Here is a 21,089-nt window from a genome sequence, read left to right on the forward strand (position 1 = left end):
TCCCTAAGGGAGGAGTTTAAAATAATTGTACCTCTGCATACTTTGTAGAGAAAATGTAATTGAGGTGGTCATCCACGTGAGATATTATAACTTCTGCAAGAGGATAACCTCCCAGTTGTAGTGTAAAAATTGTTAGGAGGAGGTGGAAAGTAACAGGAGGATATCCTCCCATTTGCACTATGTAAACATTGTGAGGAGAGGGTGGAAAGTAACGCAAAAAGAAAAGAATATGAAAAGAGGTATAGTAAAAGGAATGAAAGGGGTTGCAGCTAGGGGCCAAAAATGGTCATTGTTAAGAACCTCAAGTGATACCTGCAGTGAAATGTGTTTGTTTGTTTGTATGGTGCTTTTACGTTGCACGGAACCAGTGGTTATTCAGCAACGGGACCAACAGCTTTACGTGACTTCCGAACCACGTCGAGAGTGAACTTCTATCACCAGAAATACACATCTCTCACCCCTCAATGGAATTGCAGAGAATCGAACCCGCGACCACCAAGGTGGGACGCTAATACCTTACCAACCACGCCACTGAGGCGCTCAGTGAACTGTGTGAGGAGCACTGACAGTGCTACCCCCTATTGGAACCTGCACCTCATTGGGCTGGTAATGTTCCTCATGTCACAAAGATCACATGCAACCTTTACAACAGAACATTATCAATGATAAGTGGAAAAATCTTACAATAATCTAACTAAGTGCTCGTACTATTAAATCATAAGCTTCATTACCTAACATCCCATACTTTGCTAACTACACATGTTTGATCTCACCCATATATCCATGTGGCTCTTGTAATACCAGAGGCCTACTGGATTTTTGGGAACACCACATCCAATCGTTCCTTTCAATTCAAACACTGGTCATCTCACTATGAGCTACCTGCCGTACCATCAAGCTTCAAGAGATTTAAATGAATTTTGCACTATAATTACAATAATTCTGCTTTGTTTACGTTTTCTCTTTAAGGTTAGTTAGCTGATACTGACATCAGTATTTTCAGTAGTTAGGGTTATGGTTTTGTCATTACTGAACAAACACCAAATGTCTTCAAATTCTGTATTTATAGAAACAAATGGCTTAGCAACTTGTGCATTTACATTGAATTTTTTTAGATATCTTAAGTAAAACAGGTTATTTATAGTGTACTGTGTACATATGCATATGCTATTGCGATACTGTCACCGTAGACTCCAAGGTATCAATATGATTTTGGACATACTGGGTACTACTGTAAAATGGAACCAAACACCTGCCTAGGTCACCATTGGGCTCACCTAAATTTTTTTTAATATAAAATGACAATCACAGCAGGGCAAAGTTTAAGTTAAAGTAGTGATAGTTATGAAGGAAGAAATCAAAAGAACCGAAGAAAAGTAAGACACAAAGCCATACAACTATAGCTAAAGGGATGTTACAAAGAACCTCTAGTACAGTGGTTCTCAACCTTTATAAGACCACGCCCCTCTAAGTCTGTCCTTCCTTCCACGCTCCCCTTGCATATGTGAGTAAAATTCCCTCTCAGACTAGAAAAAAAAAGAGAAAAAGAAGGGGTTTCGAGGGATAGGGAAGGAGGTCAATAACTACAAAACACTGTCAGCCCCATGAGCCTAACTAGAGTAATAGACTCTAGGAAAGTAACGTTTATAAAGCGATACTTTTGCATTTTTTCATAAACCTCTGAATATTAGTTCCTCACTCGTTAAGAGAATAACGAATAAAATAGAAAATTGTTGTATTCATTTTTCCCCAGGGCTCGCCCCTCCCCTGGAAATTGCTGACACCCCCTAGGTTGAGAACCACTGCTCTAGTACCAACTACATTATACCAGGCAAATCATATCAACTGATAACCTATTACCTGGTCAACTACTTTATACTATGTGATAACCTTCCACCCTCTATCACTTAACAGCCAACTAAAACATTCTAACTGTTTTAATACTCCATACATTAACATTAGCATTTCTAATTCCTTAAAATTCCACCTTTTCAGTAGGATAAAATACATAAAATCCAAAACTTAAAAAAATATATTCCAAGAGTACAAAATCAAGTGTATGTACATTGTTTCTTTAAATATCTAAATTTATACAGTATATCATTTCAAAATTAAGGTATAAAATATTTTCAAATTCTTTCACTGTTATGGTATCTAATAAATTTCCAACCTTTCAAACCATAACTTATTATCCTCACTCCTAGAACAAGAAGCATCTACTAGCAAATCAAAACATAAATATTCCTTTTCAAATAGAAAAATTAACAAATATAAACCTGAACTTTTGTACCTTAATATGTAATAAAAAATATAACAGAGAAAAAATTTTAAAATCATGATTAGCAGGAGCATACATAACTTTGTACCTGAAATGCAACTACAACACTGCAAAACCCAAGTTCCTTTTTACCAGAGTAACAAATACCTGTCCATTTCAAAATATAAGAAACTAATTTTTTTTTTTTAATTTTCTTTTTCTACAACACAATTTTAGTACATACAGTATACTGCTTTAATATCCTATACACAGCATACAACTTTCTCAAATATACTTCAAATTCTCATTTCTTGATAACATAAATGTCTTTACTTTGGCACTCAGTTAATGTAATCTTTAGATACTATTCTAAATATACTAAAACCTTTTTTTCAAGAAATTCTACAGAAATAACTCAAAAATTAAAATACTGATGATGATCATAACTCTATCCTAATTAAAAAAAAAGATTGTCAAGGTCGGCTCCCCGTTTTCAGGGTCTTTTGATGAGGAAAAGGCTAATTGGAGGGGTTGCTGTGGTAGTGTTTAACACTCGCCCCAGTTCTATACCGACACCTTTTATTTAGGTGAGCGAGTCAGAGACTTCTGACATGTCCAATTTAGCAGTTCTCTGGTATCATAGCAATATTTTACTAGAAATAGTGCTAAAGAGGACACATTTCACTGGGCGACACGGCTTCCTCGCCCAGAAATAGATTTTTCCTACGTCAAAATCCCTTTTTTATTACTGGCTAAAATCAGTGGGATCCTTATTCAATATCTAAAACAAAATTAGTAATGATCAGCAGTGCAAATAAGCTCTGCACAGAACATCATTGTTCATTAATAAATGACTGGAAATTACTAAGACACTGCAAAAGAACAATTTCTCCAAAATTAAAATATAAAACTGAAATTATTTTTCATTTTGTATAACAAGAAGTCATAAGACAAAATATTAATACATAATAAAATATACAACATAAGATAAACAAAAAATATACTGTATTTCAAAGCTGATGAATAACATTTGACACACAATATTCTGAGCATACTTCAACTGGAGAAAGTGCAACCACTTTTCATGGTATCTGAACTATTATAACTCAAGGGGAAGATATCCCCAATCTATTGGTTTCTTGCCTCCTTTCTTAAGCAGTTCATTACACTTAGAAAAATGCTTGCATCCTAAGAATCCACGATGTGCTGACAATGGCGAGGGATGAGTTGAACAAAGTAGATGGTGCTTCTTCTGTTAAATAGAAAGCCTACATAAACTATTCAGTAATTACTTCAGCTTACAATAAAAATATTAAACTGAGGGTCAAGAGCAATATATAAAGCTATGTTGGGTAAAGTATCCCACAGGACAACTAGTCTTACTCTCTATGGGTCTTGAAAAAGCCACTCGGTTTTACAGTGTTGTACAGTACACTGGCTGGCAAACTATACTGAAACTGATACCATTTACATTTACCCCTGCAATATTTTAAATAATCAGAATCAACAATTAAGAAGTTTTGGTTCAACTAGTGCAGGCTAAGAAGGACTCAGCATTTTTGACAAATAAATACATATTCAAAACTACATATACTGTAAAAGCAATAACCAAACTCCAGACCTCATTATGAGAGTTGTAACTCATATTGCAGTTGCACATGCCAAAATTACAAGCAGATGCCAGATCTCCTCAATAATTATCTTTTTTATTTTTTGTGCTTGTCAAATCATCACATACATTACTAAAAAATGTCCCGGTTATTGTTGACATTAAGTACTTAACAAAATGTTCTATATAATTACTCTACATATCATTTCTTTCAGTCCAAGAGTGTGATAATTATATGCGCATTAAATTGATGTCCCACATTTTGAAGATACAGGAAGGGATGATAGATGCTAGACTGCAAGAAGAAGTACAAATAGGTAAAGAGCAGATGGTATTTATGAAGAGAAGGGGAACAACAGATGGTATACTTTGTCTGAAGCAACTAATGGAGAAATTCTAGGAAAAGCAAAGGGACCCACATATGGTATTCATTGACCTTGAAAAGGCTTATAGTACCGAGTCCCGAGACAAGAGGTATGGAGGAATCTGAGGGAGAAGATGGTGGCAGAGAAGTACGTGCGATTGATACAAGAGATGTACCTGAATGTATTTACCAGAGTGAAGAGCAGTGTTGGGGAGACAGAGGGTTTTGAGGTGAGAGTAGGATTACACCAGGAGTTGGCTCTGACCCCATTTATCTTTAACATAGTGATGGACATTATAATAGAGGAAGTAAGGGAGGCAGTGCCATGGAACATATTGTATGCAGATGCTATTGTTCTGTGCGCAGAGAGCAGGGAAGGTCTGGAAATGAAATTGGAAAGATGGAGACAAGTACTGGAGGACAGAGGAATGAGAATAAGTAGATCTAAGACAGAATATATGTGTACCACCACTGAGGGGGATGATAGAGAAAGTATTCAGCTTGGTGGAGAAGAAATGGAGTTGATAAGTTTAAGTATTTGGGATCTTTTGTTAATGCTGGAGGAAGTATGGAAGAAGTAAAACATCAGGTATAGGCAGGCTGGAACAACTGGAGAGCGGCCTCTGGAGTTCTTTGTGACAAAAGAGTGCTGCTGCGGTTAAAAGGAAAATTTCGCAAGATGGTGCTAAGAACAGCAATGCTGTATGGTACGGAAACAGCAAGCATGAGAAAAACAGAGCAGAAGAAGATGGATGTGGCGGAAATGAGAATGCTTAGGTGGATGTCTGGGGTGACAAGAGAGGATAGGATCAGAAATAACTACATAAGGGAGTCGACTAAGGTGGTGGAAGTATCAAAGAAAGTGCTGGTGGGGAGGTTGAGATGGTAAGGAGAGACGAGGACCACGCTGGGAGACATACTATGGGGATGGAGGTTCAAGGAAGATGAAGAAGAGGGAGACGAAAGAGATGGAGGGACTGTGTGAGAGGAGATTTACATGAGAAGGGAATTGATGAGGCAGAAGCACAGGATAGTGGAAACGGCTCATCCGAAACGGCGACCCCATATAAAAATGGGAACCAGCTGGGAAGAAGACTCTACATATCATTTCAGTCTATTAGAATTATTACAAATTATAAATTATTAAATGATATTCCAAGAGTATAAACAATGAAATTACTTTATCCTGCACGGTAAGTTGAAAGCTATTATTCTAAAAAAAATACTGTAGCTGGCTGTCCTTCAGCAGAAGAACTGAAAACAACAAACTAAAGTCTTGTAAATTGTTATCCATGCAGAAGTAATTTATATGAAACAGCTATCCACCTAGGGCTCTTGATTAAATGTTAAAAAAAAATGAATTCTTTCAAGAACAATGTAATCTTTAAATATACAAATCTTTTACATACATTACCAATTTTGTTTTCCACATTAGAGTTGACCCCCCCAGATTTGCACTTAATTTATAAGATTTTCTGTGGAACCTATCTATAAATTATTCATGGGAAAACTCACCCATTCGCAGATTTCTTCGTAGAGCAATATTCTGCATATTCATATTATTTCCATGAATAAATAATGTACTTTACATACATATACATGTTATCATAAAATAATGATTTACAGTATCAATTTTCAAATATTAAGTTTAATAAGATTAAACAGTAACTTTAAATAATAAAAATAATCATTCTCTCTTTATCTCCCTTCCTTTCTCAGTTCTCTCTCTCTCTTTTTTTACAGAAAATGAGAGAATTTTTATACATATGTATGTTTGTTTTGTATGATAAATGAATGTTTTACTAATTTTCAAATAATATTATTGTAAACAGCAAAATATCAATTCATTAAAGAAAACAGTGAACTACTAAGATTTACTACTGTACTCTTTATGCCTACTGAAGTACAGTATGATATAAAGTCAATACTACAGTACTGTACACTTTTTCTTCCTAAAACACAATACTTACAATATGGATCTACAGAATGGGTATGCAATAAAAAAAATTGAATTTACAGGTAGCAAAGGGGAGCGCTCTGTACATAATTTTAACTTGTGATCCTGTTTGTATCTCTGAATGTTCGTAATTAGGGTGGTGACTGTATATACGTATACTATTAGCAAAAGGTTTGCATAGAAAATTAAATGCTTTATTATAATTCTTTCAATTCTACTACAAACACTTTAGTTATAGTAATCAAATTTCAATCAGCACTGAGATGAGCCAACAGTGTCTCAAGGACAACAAAGTAAGAAGTTTGTAAATGTAAACCTTTGGAAAATTGATCCGCCTCCTCCTCAGTGGTTCGGCATGGAACTGAAACTTAGGATGCCCTTGGTGTATTTCTAAACATAAATTTACACCTCAACATGCAATTAAGACTGAAGTATGACTATGGTTTGAGTGAACAGCAAAAAATTCATATTTCAATTTTGCCTTAGTGGCTTGAAATCATTTGCAGTAATTGGATAGATACTTACTTACAAAGACATTTAGTTGTCATTTAAATAAAATAGGGTAGAAGAGAGAGAGAGAGAGAGAGAGAGAGAGAGAGAGAGAGAGAGAGAGAGAGAGAGAGAGAGAGAGTTACCTTGTCAACAACAGCTGCTTTCTTCTGAGCATAAGATCCCCATAGCAAAAACACTACACCAAAGTTGCGCTTCGAAATTTCCATGATAACAGCATCAGTGAATTTCTCCCATCCCCGATCTTTGTGGGAATTAGCCTGATGGGCAGTGACAGTCAGGCAAGCGTTGAGAAGTAAAACACCTGGGAAAAAAAAAGTAGATGAAAATAACAAACTGATCTCAGTCAAAACACATATCATCCCAACCAAAGCCACAATAACCAACCTGTACGGCATGCTTCTTGAAGCAACAAAACTTCAACATAAATAGAGCAAATATTTTCAGCCCAAGAAAATAAACCAATATAAAGCATACTGTGAAATTCTTCCAGAACCTTTATATATACAAAATTCAAAATTACTATACATACTTAAATGAAGCAAGGTGAAAAACTTCATAACTTTCAATAGCAGGTGAAAAGTGATGGTCTTCAGTACCAAATATGAATGTACCCAATCTGTAACTATTCTTTACTGGTAAGAAGGCAAGATATGACATTAATAACCATTCATTCACAGATATTGTTGCTTCACAACAAACCTATCACTTACAGTATGGTCCAATTCCGCAGCTTGAGAAATCCCATACAAGCAATTTCTTCTTCTTTTTTTTTCAAACAAAAACAGAGCAACAGCCTCAGTTCCCTGCAGTTTTATGCTCTCTTCTGCTCACTGACATCCAAGACTTTTCTAACTAGTTTTCTTCTATGATTCTTTCTTTTGTTATTATAACTTTTAATCTTCGCTATTTCATCTGCCTCTTAAGGTTTGTGCTTCTTTTAGATTGCCGGGGATTTTTGTTAGCCAGTTGGAGAATATTTGGCAAGAAATTTCTTTTGTAAGTACTTTTTTCTTTCTTTTGAAAAGGACTGTGCTATTCTTTGTTGTAGTATTGCAAACAAGACAGTTTTATACTATGACTATTTGGTACTTTTAGTCTTCATCCAGTCCCACGTTGGCGAGTGGACTTCGCACTCGGCTGCTAATTCGGTGGCCCGAGTTCGATTCTCGGCCCGGCCAACGCGGAACAAGAGAGATTTATTTCTGGTGATAGAAATACCTTTCTCGATATATGTGGTTCGGATTCCACAATAAGCTGTAGGTCCCGTTGCTAGGTAATCAATTGAATCCTAGTCACGTAAAAAATATCTTAATCCTTCGGGGCCAGCCCTAGGAGAGCTGTTATCAGCTCAGTGGTCTGGTAATAAAAATAAGATATACTTACTTACTTAGTCTTCATTCCAGTGTTGTAAGTTGTTTGTCAGTTATCATTACTTCAGTGTACTAATTTTGCTTCCACATAAATTTTATTAAGTTAGCATTAAGGATTACTCTTACTCCCTCAACTTACTAAATTTGTTCAAGAATCAAACAGTCGTTTCAGGTGTGTTAACTGTAAAAGTTATTTTAACCCAGCCACTGGGGAGGGTAGAGACAGGCCAGTCCAACTCGGTGCTAGTCCCAAGCCAGGATAAATGAGGAGGGTAGGTGTCAGGAAGGGCATCCGGCCATAAAATCCAGCCACAACCAAATATCATAATGACTTTTATCAGAAATCGGATAGTGCTAGGGCGTCCCCGTAGGTGACGCACAGGGGCCTCGCCTGCCTCATGAAAAATGGGTGATGGCTACTGGATAGTCAGTGATTATATATCAGTTTTAAAGTTTGGTCAGTATTGTTTTGTTTTTGTTTTCTGCATCCATAAAGTGTAGGCGTTGTTCAACGTATGAGAAACATATGTTTAATTATAAGATGTCTTAGAAATGTGTTGTGTCGTGTTGTGGCGTTATAGACCACAACACGACAGTGGCATCGTGTGCATTTGAGGGTTGTAAGTCTGGTTGTTTTGTTGTTTAAAGTATTGAGCTGGATTATACTAGGACCGAGAAACATGAACAGGTAGACAGATTGTATGATTGTTGCATATTGGAAAAATTAAGCTAGGAAAATATGTTAAAGAAGCAAGCCCAAAGAGGAATAAGACGAGTGTGGAGAAGGAAGAGGGTGGTAGCCTTTGGGGTTGGAACTTTGAACATGGGGATGATGACTGGAAAGGGATGAGAGATAACAGATCTGATGGAGAGAAGGATAAGGATTTCACATATGCAGGAGAGTAGATGGAGGAGCGATAAAGCTAGCTAGAGCTAGGATGTGGATATAAATTGCTGAATAGTGGAGCAAATAAGGAAGGTAGAAATGGAGTGGGAATAATTCTATACAAAAGCCTAAAACAGCATAATATATGATAAGAGTACAAGTGACAGAGCAATAGTTGAGAAACTGTGCCTAGAAAGAAAAAGTCTACATCGTGAGTGCTTTTGCCCCTCAAGCAGTATTTGATGAAGTTGAGAAAGTTGCAATTTGGGAGACAAATGGACTAACGGTTGAATGAAATACCAGAAGAGATTAAATATTGGTGGTGAAATGAATGGAAATGTAGGAAGGACCAGATAGGGTATTGAGAGGGTGCATGGTGACTAGGGAGTTGGAGAGGTATGACAAAGGAGAGAGAGCTGTAGACTGTGCAGTGCCATTAGATTTGGCTATTGTCAAGACCGGGTTTTAAAAAAAGTAAACAGTACATTACATACAAGTGTGGCGCAAGATAATGTCAAATTGACTTCCTCATGTACAGAAGATCAGATCTGAGAGAGGTGAGAAATTGTAGTTTTAAATGGAGAGTGTGTGTGGCAGCACAGCACAGGGTGGTAATGGATTTTGAAATAAGGAACACAGTAAAAGGTAGCCCTGCATGTGTCTCACCAAAAAGCAAGTGGTGGAAGCTGACACAAGAGGAGGAAGCTAAGCAAGATTTGAAGGAGAGCATTGAGGGAAGTTAGATTGCTGGAGAGAGTGCAAGAATGATGGAATCACAACAGTAAAGTGATAGAGAGAGTAGGTGGAGAGGTGTTGGGAAAGACGTAAGGAAAGAAACCTCCTAATAATAAGGAAACCTGGTGGTGAAATGAAGTGAAAGAGGTTATGAAAGTAAAAAAAGAAGCAAAAAAGATCTGGACAGCAAGAGGATAAGGAGAGGTAAAAAGACATAAGAAACAAGTAAAGAAGGAAGTTGCATAAGAAAGGCAAAAGCATCAGATGACATGTACGAAGAGATGGAAACACCTGAGGGGGAGAGAAAAATTCACAGAATTGCAGAGTAGAGGAACAAGAACACAGAAGACTACTCCCATATAAAACAGGTTAAGGATGGAAATCAAGTGGTTTTATGCAATGAGGATAAGATAAAAAAAAAGGTGGAAAGAATATTATGAACACCTGTTACTTGATGAAAATCATAGAATAGAGAGAAAGCATTATTGTGCCAATCTATAGAGAGACGGGTGACATCCAGAACTGTGCAAACTACCAAGGAATAGAGCTAATGCCTCACACTGTGAAAATCTGGGAAACAATAATGGATCAAAGAATTAAGGAAGAAACATCTGTAGGTGAAGGACAGTTTGGTTTCATGCCAGAAAGGGAACGACAGACACAGTGCTCGCCCTCTGACAGATGATGAAAAAAGCTGGGAGAAGCAAAAAGGACTCCTTATATTATTCAAAGATCTTAAAAAGGCATATGATAGAGGCCCATGCCAAGAGGTTTGGAGGTGTATGCGAGTAAAGGAAATACCAGAGAAGTATGTGAGGTTGGTCCAAGACCCCCTCATGCAAGGGGAAGTTTTGCCTGAGCTTGGTATGGTCTCTAAAAATGCTAATAAATGCTTATTTCTAGAGTTTGAACACTAACTATGACCCTAATCATGCTCCCTAAATATCGAGTTAACTTTTAAATGAAATTAAAGTTACTGTAATTTCATCTTAATGTTAGCTTAACCCTCTTACGCCGACTGGACGTATTTTACGTTGACATTTTTTGTCTCCCGTGTGCCGACTGGACGTATTTTACGTCGACTTACAAAAGTTTTTTTTAAAATTCGTGGAAAAATACTTATAGGCCTACCAGCCTAAAACTTTTGAATCACGCGCCTTGGGGGATGCTGGGAGTTCACAGATCAAGGTGTTGTTTTGTTTACAATCGTTACGCAGGCGCGCAAGCGCGAATTTCTTTCTTGCCGCACTAAAAAGTATCTGTGACACATCTCGGAAATTATTTCGTCACTTTGACATAATTTTTATACCATTGTAAATTAGCCGTTACATGAAGTATTAATATGAAAATGTGCACATTTTTATGTAGAATACAACAATAAAATACTCATGATTGTACCTTTTATCAGTTTTGAGATATTTTCATATAAATAACGATAATTGCCAAAATTTCAACCTTCGGTCAACTTTGACTACCGAAATGGTCGAAAAACGCAATTGTAAGCTAAAATGCTTATATTCTAGTAATATTCAATCATTTACCTTAATTTTGCAACTAATTGGAAGTCTCTAGCACAATATTTCGATTTATGGTGAATTTATGAAAAAACTTTTTCCTTATGTTCCGCCGGCTTTAACTCTTCCGAAAAAAATCATACATGCGATTGTGGTAATGTTTGCACCATTTTAAAATTAGCCCTTATATAAAGTTTTATATATGGAAATGTGCGCAATTTCATGCACAATACAACTAAAAACAACCCATGGTTGTAGCTTTTATCAGTTTTGAGATATTTTCATATAAATAACGATAATTGCCAAAATTTCAACCTTCGGTCAACTTTGACTCTACCGAAATGGTCGAAAAACGCAATTGTAAGCTAAAACGCTTATATTCTAGTAATATTCAAGCATTTACCTTCATTTTGCAACAAATTGGAAGTCTCTAGCACAATATTTCGATTTATGGTGAATTTATGAAAAAAATAACATTTTCTTCATGTCCGCACGGTAACTCTTCCGAAAAAATCATACGTGCGATTGTGGTAATGTTTGCACCATTTTAAATTAGCCGTTACATAAAGTTTTATATATGAAATGTGCGCAATTTCATGTAGAATACAACAAAAAATATTGATTGGGTTGTAGCTTTTCTCATTTTTGAAATATTTGCATATAAATCACGATAAATAGAAAAAAAAACCACGTTCGGTCAACTTTGACTCTACCGAAATGGTCGAAAAACGCAACTGTAAGCTAAAACTCTTACAGTCTAGTAATATTCAGTCATTTATCTTCATCTTGAAACAAATTCGAAGTCTCTAGCAAAATATTTAGATTTATGGTGAATTTAAAAAATAATCTTTCCTTCCCTCCGCGCACAGATTCTCCGCCACAAATATCCGAAATACGTACGTACCATTCTCGGAATATTTGCTCTGTTTCATATTAGGCATTTCATAGAGTTTTATATATGAAAATGTGCGCAATTTCATGTAGAATAAAACAAAAAATATTTGAAGGTTGTAGCTTTTCTTTTTTCTGAAATAATTGCATATAAAAAATATATATATAAAAAATTCGACATTCGGTCAACTTTAACTCGTCAGATATGGTCAAAAACTGCAATTGTAAGCTAATACTCTTACAGTATAGTAATATTCAATCATTTGTCTTCATTTTGAAAGAGCTTGGAAGTCTCTAGGACAATATTTAGATTTATGGTGAATTTTTGAAAAAAATATTTATGTCCGCGCGTTACGAATTCATGCATTATTTTGTGATAATATTTTCTCTGTGTTGCTTTTATTGTTTTATTGTTATATACCAAAATGATCGCAATTTAGTGTACATTACAACGGGAAAAAAAGTAACTTGTTACCTTTAACCGTTTTGCGCACAGCGCGATTTGAATACAATTATATATGGAATTTCGTTTTTGCACTATCATATATCAAATTATTTATATATGATAATGATAATTTTTTTCATTTCTGATGGTTGCATACTAAACTTCAGGCAATGTCAAAAAAAATGAGCCAAAAATGAACTCTTAATCTTGAAAACTAAGCGCGCTGTGATTTTTTGAAAAAAATATTTTTTCCGCTTCCGCGTTCACTCCGAAACCCCTCCGGCACACGGGAGACAATTTTTTATTTACCGCTCCGGCGTAAGAGGGTTAATATATTACCCATGAAAAAAGAAAAGTGTCTGTGAAGATTACATACGTAGATACAACATAGTTCTCTCTTCTTTCCCCCTTCTGACCAACCAATCTATTTTTAGAAAGTCTTCTCAACCACTTTGCTACCCTGATTATGAGAGAGAGAGAGAGAGAGAGAGAGAGAGAGAGAGAGAGAGAGAGAGAGAGAGAGAGAGAGAGAGAGAGAGAGAGAGAGAATAGTAGTCTTTAGTCTTTATGTATCAAGCTAACTTTTAAATGAAATTAGTTACTGTAATTCCTTTGAAGAGTAATATGTACTACTCTTAAAAAAGAAATAAATGGTTGGTAAAGATAGAAAACAATGAATATTACATACGCGGAGAGAGAGAGAGAGAGAGAGAGAGAGAGAGAGAGAGAGAGAGAGAGAGAGAGAGAGAGAGAGAGAAGAGAATTATTATTTTTATTATTTAATGTTATCTAATTTACACACAAAAGATTGAAAACTTATAAATTGCCTAAAAAATTTAACAAACACCTTTGCAGGGTTTCTTCAGGATTCGAAAATGTTGCATTTGCGTTTGTGTGTCTGTGAAATACTCACGTATGATAATTAGTTAGGTTCCAATGAAAAGTTTGCGCTATTGAGAATTCATGCAACTCATATCACGTAAGATTGAGGTATGTATTACTGTATGCTATATGAAGGAGCAAAAATGCAGGTTAGAAGCAGTGTTGGGTTAACTGAATGGATACCGGTAATAGTTGGTTTACATCAGGAATCTGCTTTAAGTCCATATCATTTTGACCAAATTATGTGTACTGTCTCAAGGAATAAGAAATCAATCTCCTGGTGCATGCTGTTTGCTGATGATATTGTGTTATGCAGCACCAACAGAGGGGTAGTGGAGTCAAAACTAGAGCAATGGAGTAGTGAACTGGAAGACAGTTTAATGAAGATCAAGACTTTGAGATTAGTATTTGTTAAATGTATGTTTGTTGTCCAAGAGAATGCTCTTGATTTGTGTTTACGTTTTGTTTAAATGTATGTTGTAGCATCCAAAAGAACGCTCCCTATTTGTTTACATTGGATATATACATTTGAAATTTACGTATTTTCATTACTAAATCTAAAACATTTCTAATATGATAATTGTAGTGTGTGTTTAATCAAGTAAATTGTAGTTTTGTTGTAAAACGAATGTTGTTTTCCCCTTTGTTGAGATGACGCCTTTGAAAATTGCCCATTCCCTGTTCCTTTTCACCCACACCCTGTGCTGTGTCGTATTTATGCCCTTCCTTTTCAGAGTTATTTTTGCTATTTTTTATGTAAAGACTGTTAAATTGTTGTACCCATTAGTCTATGTATCTTGTCTGTACCATTTCTGTGAATTTTGGGTGAACTGAGATTTATCAAAAAAGAACTGTGGAACCTGTTGGTATCTCCCTGAGCTGTTTGAAATTTGAATTGTTTGAGGAGGAGGAATAAAGTCTTGAAGTTCGGTACGAGTTTCCTTCGCTCCCGTGAGAAATTTGAGGATTCGCGGATATGATGTCTCACGTAGACGGGCCAATGGCCCAAACTAACCTACAGTATTGAAGGGACAAAGTTAATAAACAGAGTACAAAAATTAACCAGTAGCTGATGATGGAAATTTGGATTTACAAATAACGGAGTGAAGGCTGGATGGAAAAATCGGAGAAAGATGTCAGGAGTCTTGTGTGACCGCTGAATCACCATAAAGGTTAAAGGAAGATTGTATAAGGCAGTAGTGAGACCAGCTTTGATATGTATAGAGCAGAAACAGGGCTGGTACAGAGACCAAGAGAAAAAATTGGATGCAGCAGAGATGAAAATACTTAGCTGGATGTGTGTGGAGTAACAAAAATGGACAGGATCGAGAATGAAAGAATAAGAGGGACTACTAAAGTCTCAGAACTATCAAAGAAGGCCCAGAAAGAAGACTGCAGTGGTATGGCACTATGGGATGTGATGAGAAGGGATGAGACGCATGTAGGTACGAGAGTGATGCAGAAAGAGGTGCCTAGTGGGAGAGAAAGAGGAAGACTGAAGTGAAGGTGGATAGATGTAATTAAAGATCTGAGAGACAAGCAATTGTCAGAGGACAATGTGTCTGACTGAACCAGATGGAGGAAAGCTGTCAGAAACATCAACCCTGCATAGAAGTGGGAAAAGATGCAGAGAAAGAATTGTCAAGGTTGTTTTGTATGTTCTATTTCCAGTTCATGGTGTTAATTGTGCATTAAATACCAACACTTCTTGTCCCTTTACCTGTTTATTTATTTATGGTATTTTCTGGCATTTTCCCCATTTTCACTCCTCAATTTACAATCAGCAGCTTTCTTGTAAACTGAGGAACACTATTTCTCTGTTTCATTGTACATTTTTTGTTTTGTTTTTTGCTTTTTCTGTTGATGATGCTAGACACATATGTTCTGAATAGCTTTGCAAGCCTCATCACAGTTATATTTAAACATGACAAGGATCCATATCTCTTATGTAGGTAGCTCTTGCTGGGGCTAAAGCATGTTTCCCAAAATCATCTCCACTTATAGTGACTGGCCAACAAAGCAGTGGAACTACTTATATGAAGCGTTCCTACCAAAAAAATCACAAATACTTCTAAAGAGATCAGTATTTCCTCTTCTTAGGAGTCTAATCAGCAGCTCCTGACCTTCAGGAATTTTTCCTGTGCACCTTCTCAAATGAACTTTCACAGGACAAGCCTTCAGCCATGCTTCCAGATCCTCAACATTTCCTTACTGTATACTTCATAAGCACCTGTTATTAAGGCAATGTACTTGACAAAGAAATTGAAGTCAAGAAACCAGCTAAAGGAGTTGCAATTTTCAGCAATTTAGGAGCCAATTTAAGACGATCTTTATCATCTCAATGTAGAAACTTTACTTCCACCCTTAGCTCTTTCTGTCCAGTACAATAAGGAAACTGCTCTCTTCATGTGGTGTCATCTTAATAATGATGACAACACTAGTAAGGTGAAAAGAGAGCAGAGACTCATAGCTGACATTGCTCAGTTGGCATTTTCTCTATGAAGAATGATTTTCATGTTTCGTGAAGCACAAGACCTAACCCAAGCCTTACCCTCAACTTGGAAAGTAGTACAAGCAGTCCCCGGTTATCAGCAATCCGGTTTTATGGGGCTTGTTTAGCGCCAAAAGTCACCTGGTGATTTTTGGCACCGAAATGTGCCAATTTCCAGTTATTGGCGCCAATAATACAGTATTGGCCCCAATTCATACCTAATGGAGGCACCATTAACCGGTTATTGGCGCTGATAAGCCCCAGCCCCAAAAATCAGCCCGAATTGGTGATATTCACTTATCATCAAACCATCGGAATGGAAACTCTGCCAATAACCAGAGACTGCCTGTAGTATATATTTTTACAGGAGTCTCTTAGTACTCAAGAAACAAGTAGAGATGGGCGAGAATACCAGAAATAACAAGGATCAATTAACATGACTGGGAATGCACTAGTGTCAACTGTGAACCTTGGAAGGAAAGCAACCTTTGAATTGCTAAACACTAACCAGGACCACATCAAAGAAAAGGGCAGCAATCTGGTAGAGGCAGCAGATTGTTGGTCAACCACTTTTTTTAGCATGTACAACATGGGCCTTAGATTCCAAGTGCTCAGGACAAGTGATTTCTAAGTTCATGCCTCAAATGTCCCAGCAAAATGGTTCACTTTTACCTGGCGTTATGCAAGTTCCTGAAATGTGTGATTGGAAAAAAAAAAAAAAAAAAAAAAAAAAAAAAAAAAATGAAAAAAAAAAAAAAAAAAAAAAAAAAAAATAAAAAAAAAAAAAAAAAAAAAAAAAAAATGAAGTACTTCATCAATACCACTATATACCATCAGTTACTTCACCACTGCAATCTCCCACCATCTACATTAGCAGCTAAAGATACATATAGGAAAAATTAGAGCAAGGTATCTGTGTGCAACTAAAAGACCTTGATGACCATAAAATAAGAAAATAATGAGGTTACTTGATATTATGAGATCTACAGTACATAAATTTTATGAGTATACATATAATCACATACCCTGCTTTGCCCAGCCAATCAGATGACCATGTGATGGACGGGTAAATCCTGGGATGTCATCCTCTAACTCTTTATACATGTTTAGCAAACTGGAAAAAAGTTATGAAAATTCAAATGGTTGCTCTAATTCTGAGAATGATGAAAAACAATAACATTAAAATTAAAAGAAACATAACACTTTAAGCAAAGTTCCATCTACCTCTTATTTTTCCTGCCTTATCACCTAGTAGTATCCTAGCCATCTCAAATATACCACTCTTGAACATCTAAAACTTATCTGTTTCTAATTCTTTTATACCTGTAATCTTCTCTGTCGGTAATCCTCATGAGCTATCATATTCATATGTTATATTTTAATTTTGTCTTTCCTCAGATTTACTTGTCCACATTCAGAGCCTTTCCTCAAGAACAGATCCAACCCTGTAGCCAAATTTTTTATTAAAACAATTAATAATAAACTATACTTCCAACAAGTCTCCTTAAAATCAGAGGTATTATCTTGACCCTGAGTGTACGCCAACCTCTCTTCTTTGCATTACTTTTATTTTGTAAAAACAATCTAACAAACACTTTTTGGAAAAAGGCCTTTTCTCAAACATAATTTGTCAAATAAAACAATATAGTAGCATGGCTTGATTTCATGGTGATCCTATTGAAAGAGTTCATCACATATCTGAAATTGTGTATTTTTCCAAACTAAATAAAAAATTTTTATTCCATACCACACCATTACTTTTACAAAGCATAACTGTGTATCAATGCAGTTCCCAGACATGTCTTCCACCAACGAAAGAAAAGTGCTGATAGGTCAATCCCAATGCACAGGTTGCCAGTTGTCTATGGTAATTAAAGGGATCACTCCATGCATACTGTTGTCTATTTGAGGCACAGTAGAGAACGGGATCAGGAGGCAGGAACTTTGTAATAGTAAAGGGTTTGTATTGACAAATATTATAGCTTCTTAAAAATCAAACTTGTTTCACATGAATAGCAACTTAACCAAGAGAGAGAACCTCAAGCAATTAAGCAGCTCTAATCATCTGCAGATGGTTGCACTAGAAATTAACACCAGAATGCAAGGGAAAAGAAAGGATTTTTCTAAAGGCAAAATTAAAGGTTAGACAAAACCTTATGATTTTATATGTAATGTCATAATGAGTAGGAGACAACAGATTCTAGTAAAAAAAATTCTTGGGCAAAATAACAGCTACAAGTTATCCTGAGAAACACATGCAGACATAATGATACTTATAATCAAACTATTGAAAGTGAGGCAATAGCCTGGGGATCCAAATGAAAATTGAACAATCAAGGAAGGAACCCATAGTACCATAAATCCCTCACAACATGGAATACCTACTCCCCATAACAGTCTGGTTAAACCATCTAATTATAATACTGTAGCTCCATCCTGAAAAAAGCGTAGAACCTAGAATATGTTTTAGGGCTGTTGCCTGGATTGGTAAGGCGCCCTATGAGGTAATGTTAGACTTGCGATAATCTTACGCTAAGTCGGTTGGTATTGCACTTCCATCTTCAATGGAGTGTCTTGGGGTTTGTAGATCACTTACGAAGTCGGGATTATCTTCTTGTTTATGACGACGATGTGTTAAACTCATGGTGAGGAGGTTCTTGTAGAAAACACGAAGTATAAAAATATATATATTCTTCTCAAGTTTTACATGCTGAAGATCAGATATGATTGTACAAGTCTTCTAATAACGATAGCTTGATCGCTTCTGCCAATGATGATGGCTACTTCTGTTCTCTCTACATGATAAAGCTTAGGTAAAGAGATACAGGTCTTCTAATGACGATAGCTAACTCTGTTCTACATCTCTGTTACAAGTTATGAAGGAAGCAGATAGTAGCTCGAACATATGAACATACTATCAGATGACATAGTTACATACGAACACACAATCAAATGAGACACGCTACAGATCACGTAGGCCGTTTGAATTATAGGTCGCGGTAGTTGTCTCAAGCAGGGAGCTTGGACTAATGTTTATAAACAATTGAATGACTACAGGTGACGGAATGTTATCTTAGCCTACTTTTATTGTATACGTCATCTTTAGCGTCTCTAGTCTGATCACATTCCTGCAAGCAATCTGGTTGACCTCTTTAGTTTTAGTCTTTTATATATATGGACTAACATTCCATATTTTTATTATGTAAACACTTACATATGTATGTCTGGAAAGAACACATGAGATAATGATTCACAGAGTTAAACTGAGCTGAGTTTTAACTGCTTAGAAACAAATAGAACTGGAGGTTAATATTAGCTTTAAAAGGGATCCTATTTGCCTGTAGCAAGTTCAAGACAACTGTTTTAAGGCAGTGACTGCACTGATCTTGAACAATCAGAACGGAGCTGAAGCATCTCCCAAAGGAGCAGTATCACGGAGCAATAACATTGCTTCTATACAAAATAATGCTGGAGGGTCAGAGGGGAAAGGAAACATAAAAATTCACCAACAGCTTATGACCAGGTGACACAAGGTTGCTGGCAGGGGGCCAGACTGGTAACAGAGCCAAAGATAGTACCAAATGCTGGATGACAAAAATAAAAACAAAAAAATAATCCAGAGCACAAAAAAAGCAAGGCTGGAGTAGGCAAAACTCAGTGATGACCCTAAAAATCAGGTAGAGGAATCAGGAAGATCCCTAAAGATAAACCTCTCCTCTTAATTCTTTGAGTGAAAGAGAATCTGAAGAGTGACTGGAGCACGAAACCAGAGCTGCGGGACGAAGCAGGGCAGCTGATGGCTGATGTATACAGGAAGCTGATATATTAAGGAGAGGGGCTGAAGCCCATTGAGCCACAGGAGACACGAGAGTTAACTGAACCCACAGAACAGTGGAGTCAGGTGAGCTGCTGGAGTAAGGGGAGTTGCCAGAGGCAATTTTGCAGCTATATCCAGGAAAGCTGTCATACCCAGGAAAATTTCAATACCCAAGAAATGTTACAAAAAGCATACAGCTGGAGACCGGAGAGCTATATGTCTGTGAGAGTGGTTGGACCCATAATCCAGGAGAGCCATCTGTCCCAATAGAGTGGCAATGACCAGGAGCACTGCTGTAACAAGAGGAGCAGCTACAGCCAGGATGCTGCTATCAAGTGACAGGCTGGAGATAGGAGTCTATAAATATGTGATAAAGTGGCTGGAGACTCGACGGTCAGAAGAGGAGTGTGACTGGATACAAGTGAGGTAAAGGAGTAGACAGAAACATGACATCTGCAGAAATGGCTAGTACCAACAGCACAACTGGATCCTGGTGAGCTGTAGGAGCAGGTAGAGGTTTTAAATCCAGGTGCATGCATGTTTAGTACAGTGGAACCTCCCACAAAATCTGAAATGCACAAAAACCAAAACAATAATTTTCATAAGAAATAATGTAAATACAATTGTGTTCCAGACCCAAAAAATATTGTTTAAAAATACATTTTATAGGGAATAAACAGTTTTACATACAGAAAACAATGTAAAATAAATATATATGACTAATGAAATGAATAAATAAACATTTAACAGTACTCTTACCTTTATGGAAAAACTTCTTAGCATATGGAAGACGGAGAGGAGGGGACAGGAAGGAGAGGTTGCCTCCCTCCAGAAGGACTTCAGGTATCAAGGACCTATCGAGGTTACTTCTCTTCATCTTTTACTGGCACTATCTGAGATTACTTCTCCTCTTCGTTTTTTCACTAGCACCACAACCAACTTGACAGTTACTGAACCCGTCACACATCAAAACTGTCCACAAACATTTGTTTCTATCATTTCTTTAAAAGTTGCTCAAGTTAAACACGGCATTGTCATCAAACATGTTGGAGACAAATTGCAACTTCTTTGTTGGGATGATAATTTTCCACAAAAGTTTTCACATCATTCTACTTTGCAAACACGTCCTTAATCCCTAAGTATGCACATTATGCCCATTTGTTTTCTGAATCTTTCAAACCAGCCTCTGCTGGCCTTAAATTCACTAACAGCAGCGATTGTTGTATGCATTTTCTCACTGAGATCGGCATGCAACTTCCTCCATATAGTGTTTCTCACCTTTTTTTACAGAAGAGCTAGCACTTGGAACTTTCTTTGGCCCTATGATGGCTTACTAAGCAGTTGCATTCTAATAAAAA

The 21,089-nt window shown here is 36.6% G+C and overlaps 1 protein-coding gene across 2 annotated transcripts in view; it reads right to left on the reverse strand.

Moving 5' to 3' along the window:
* Nucleotides 1–2,016: 2,016 nt before the first annotated feature.
* The window catches only part of LOC135219955 (uracil-DNA glycosylase-like), a 71,108-nt gene continuing 52,035 nt past the window's right edge, over nt 2,017–21,089 (reverse strand). The window contains exons 4-6 of one of the 2 annotated variants that reach the window (XM_064257200.1): nt 16,940–17,028; nt 6,823–7,001; nt 2,017–3,525 (exon numbers count right to left, since the gene is read on the reverse strand). In XM_064257200.1, coding sequence (XP_064113270.1) covers nt 3,427–3,525; nt 6,823–7,001; nt 16,940–17,028 — 367 coding nt within the window. In that variant the 3' untranslated portion in view covers nt 2,017–3,426. The remainder of the gene's footprint in view (nt 3,526–6,822; nt 7,002–16,939; nt 17,029–21,089) is intronic. The other variant, XM_064257198.1, reaches the window with a different exon arrangement.

The sequence above is a fragment of the Macrobrachium nipponense genome, chromosome 1, assembly GCF_015104395.2.
Source record: "Macrobrachium nipponense isolate FS-2020 chromosome 1, ASM1510439v2, whole genome shotgun sequence".
Classification (NCBI taxonomy): Eukaryota; Metazoa; Arthropoda; class Malacostraca; order Decapoda; family Palaemonidae; genus Macrobrachium; species Macrobrachium nipponense.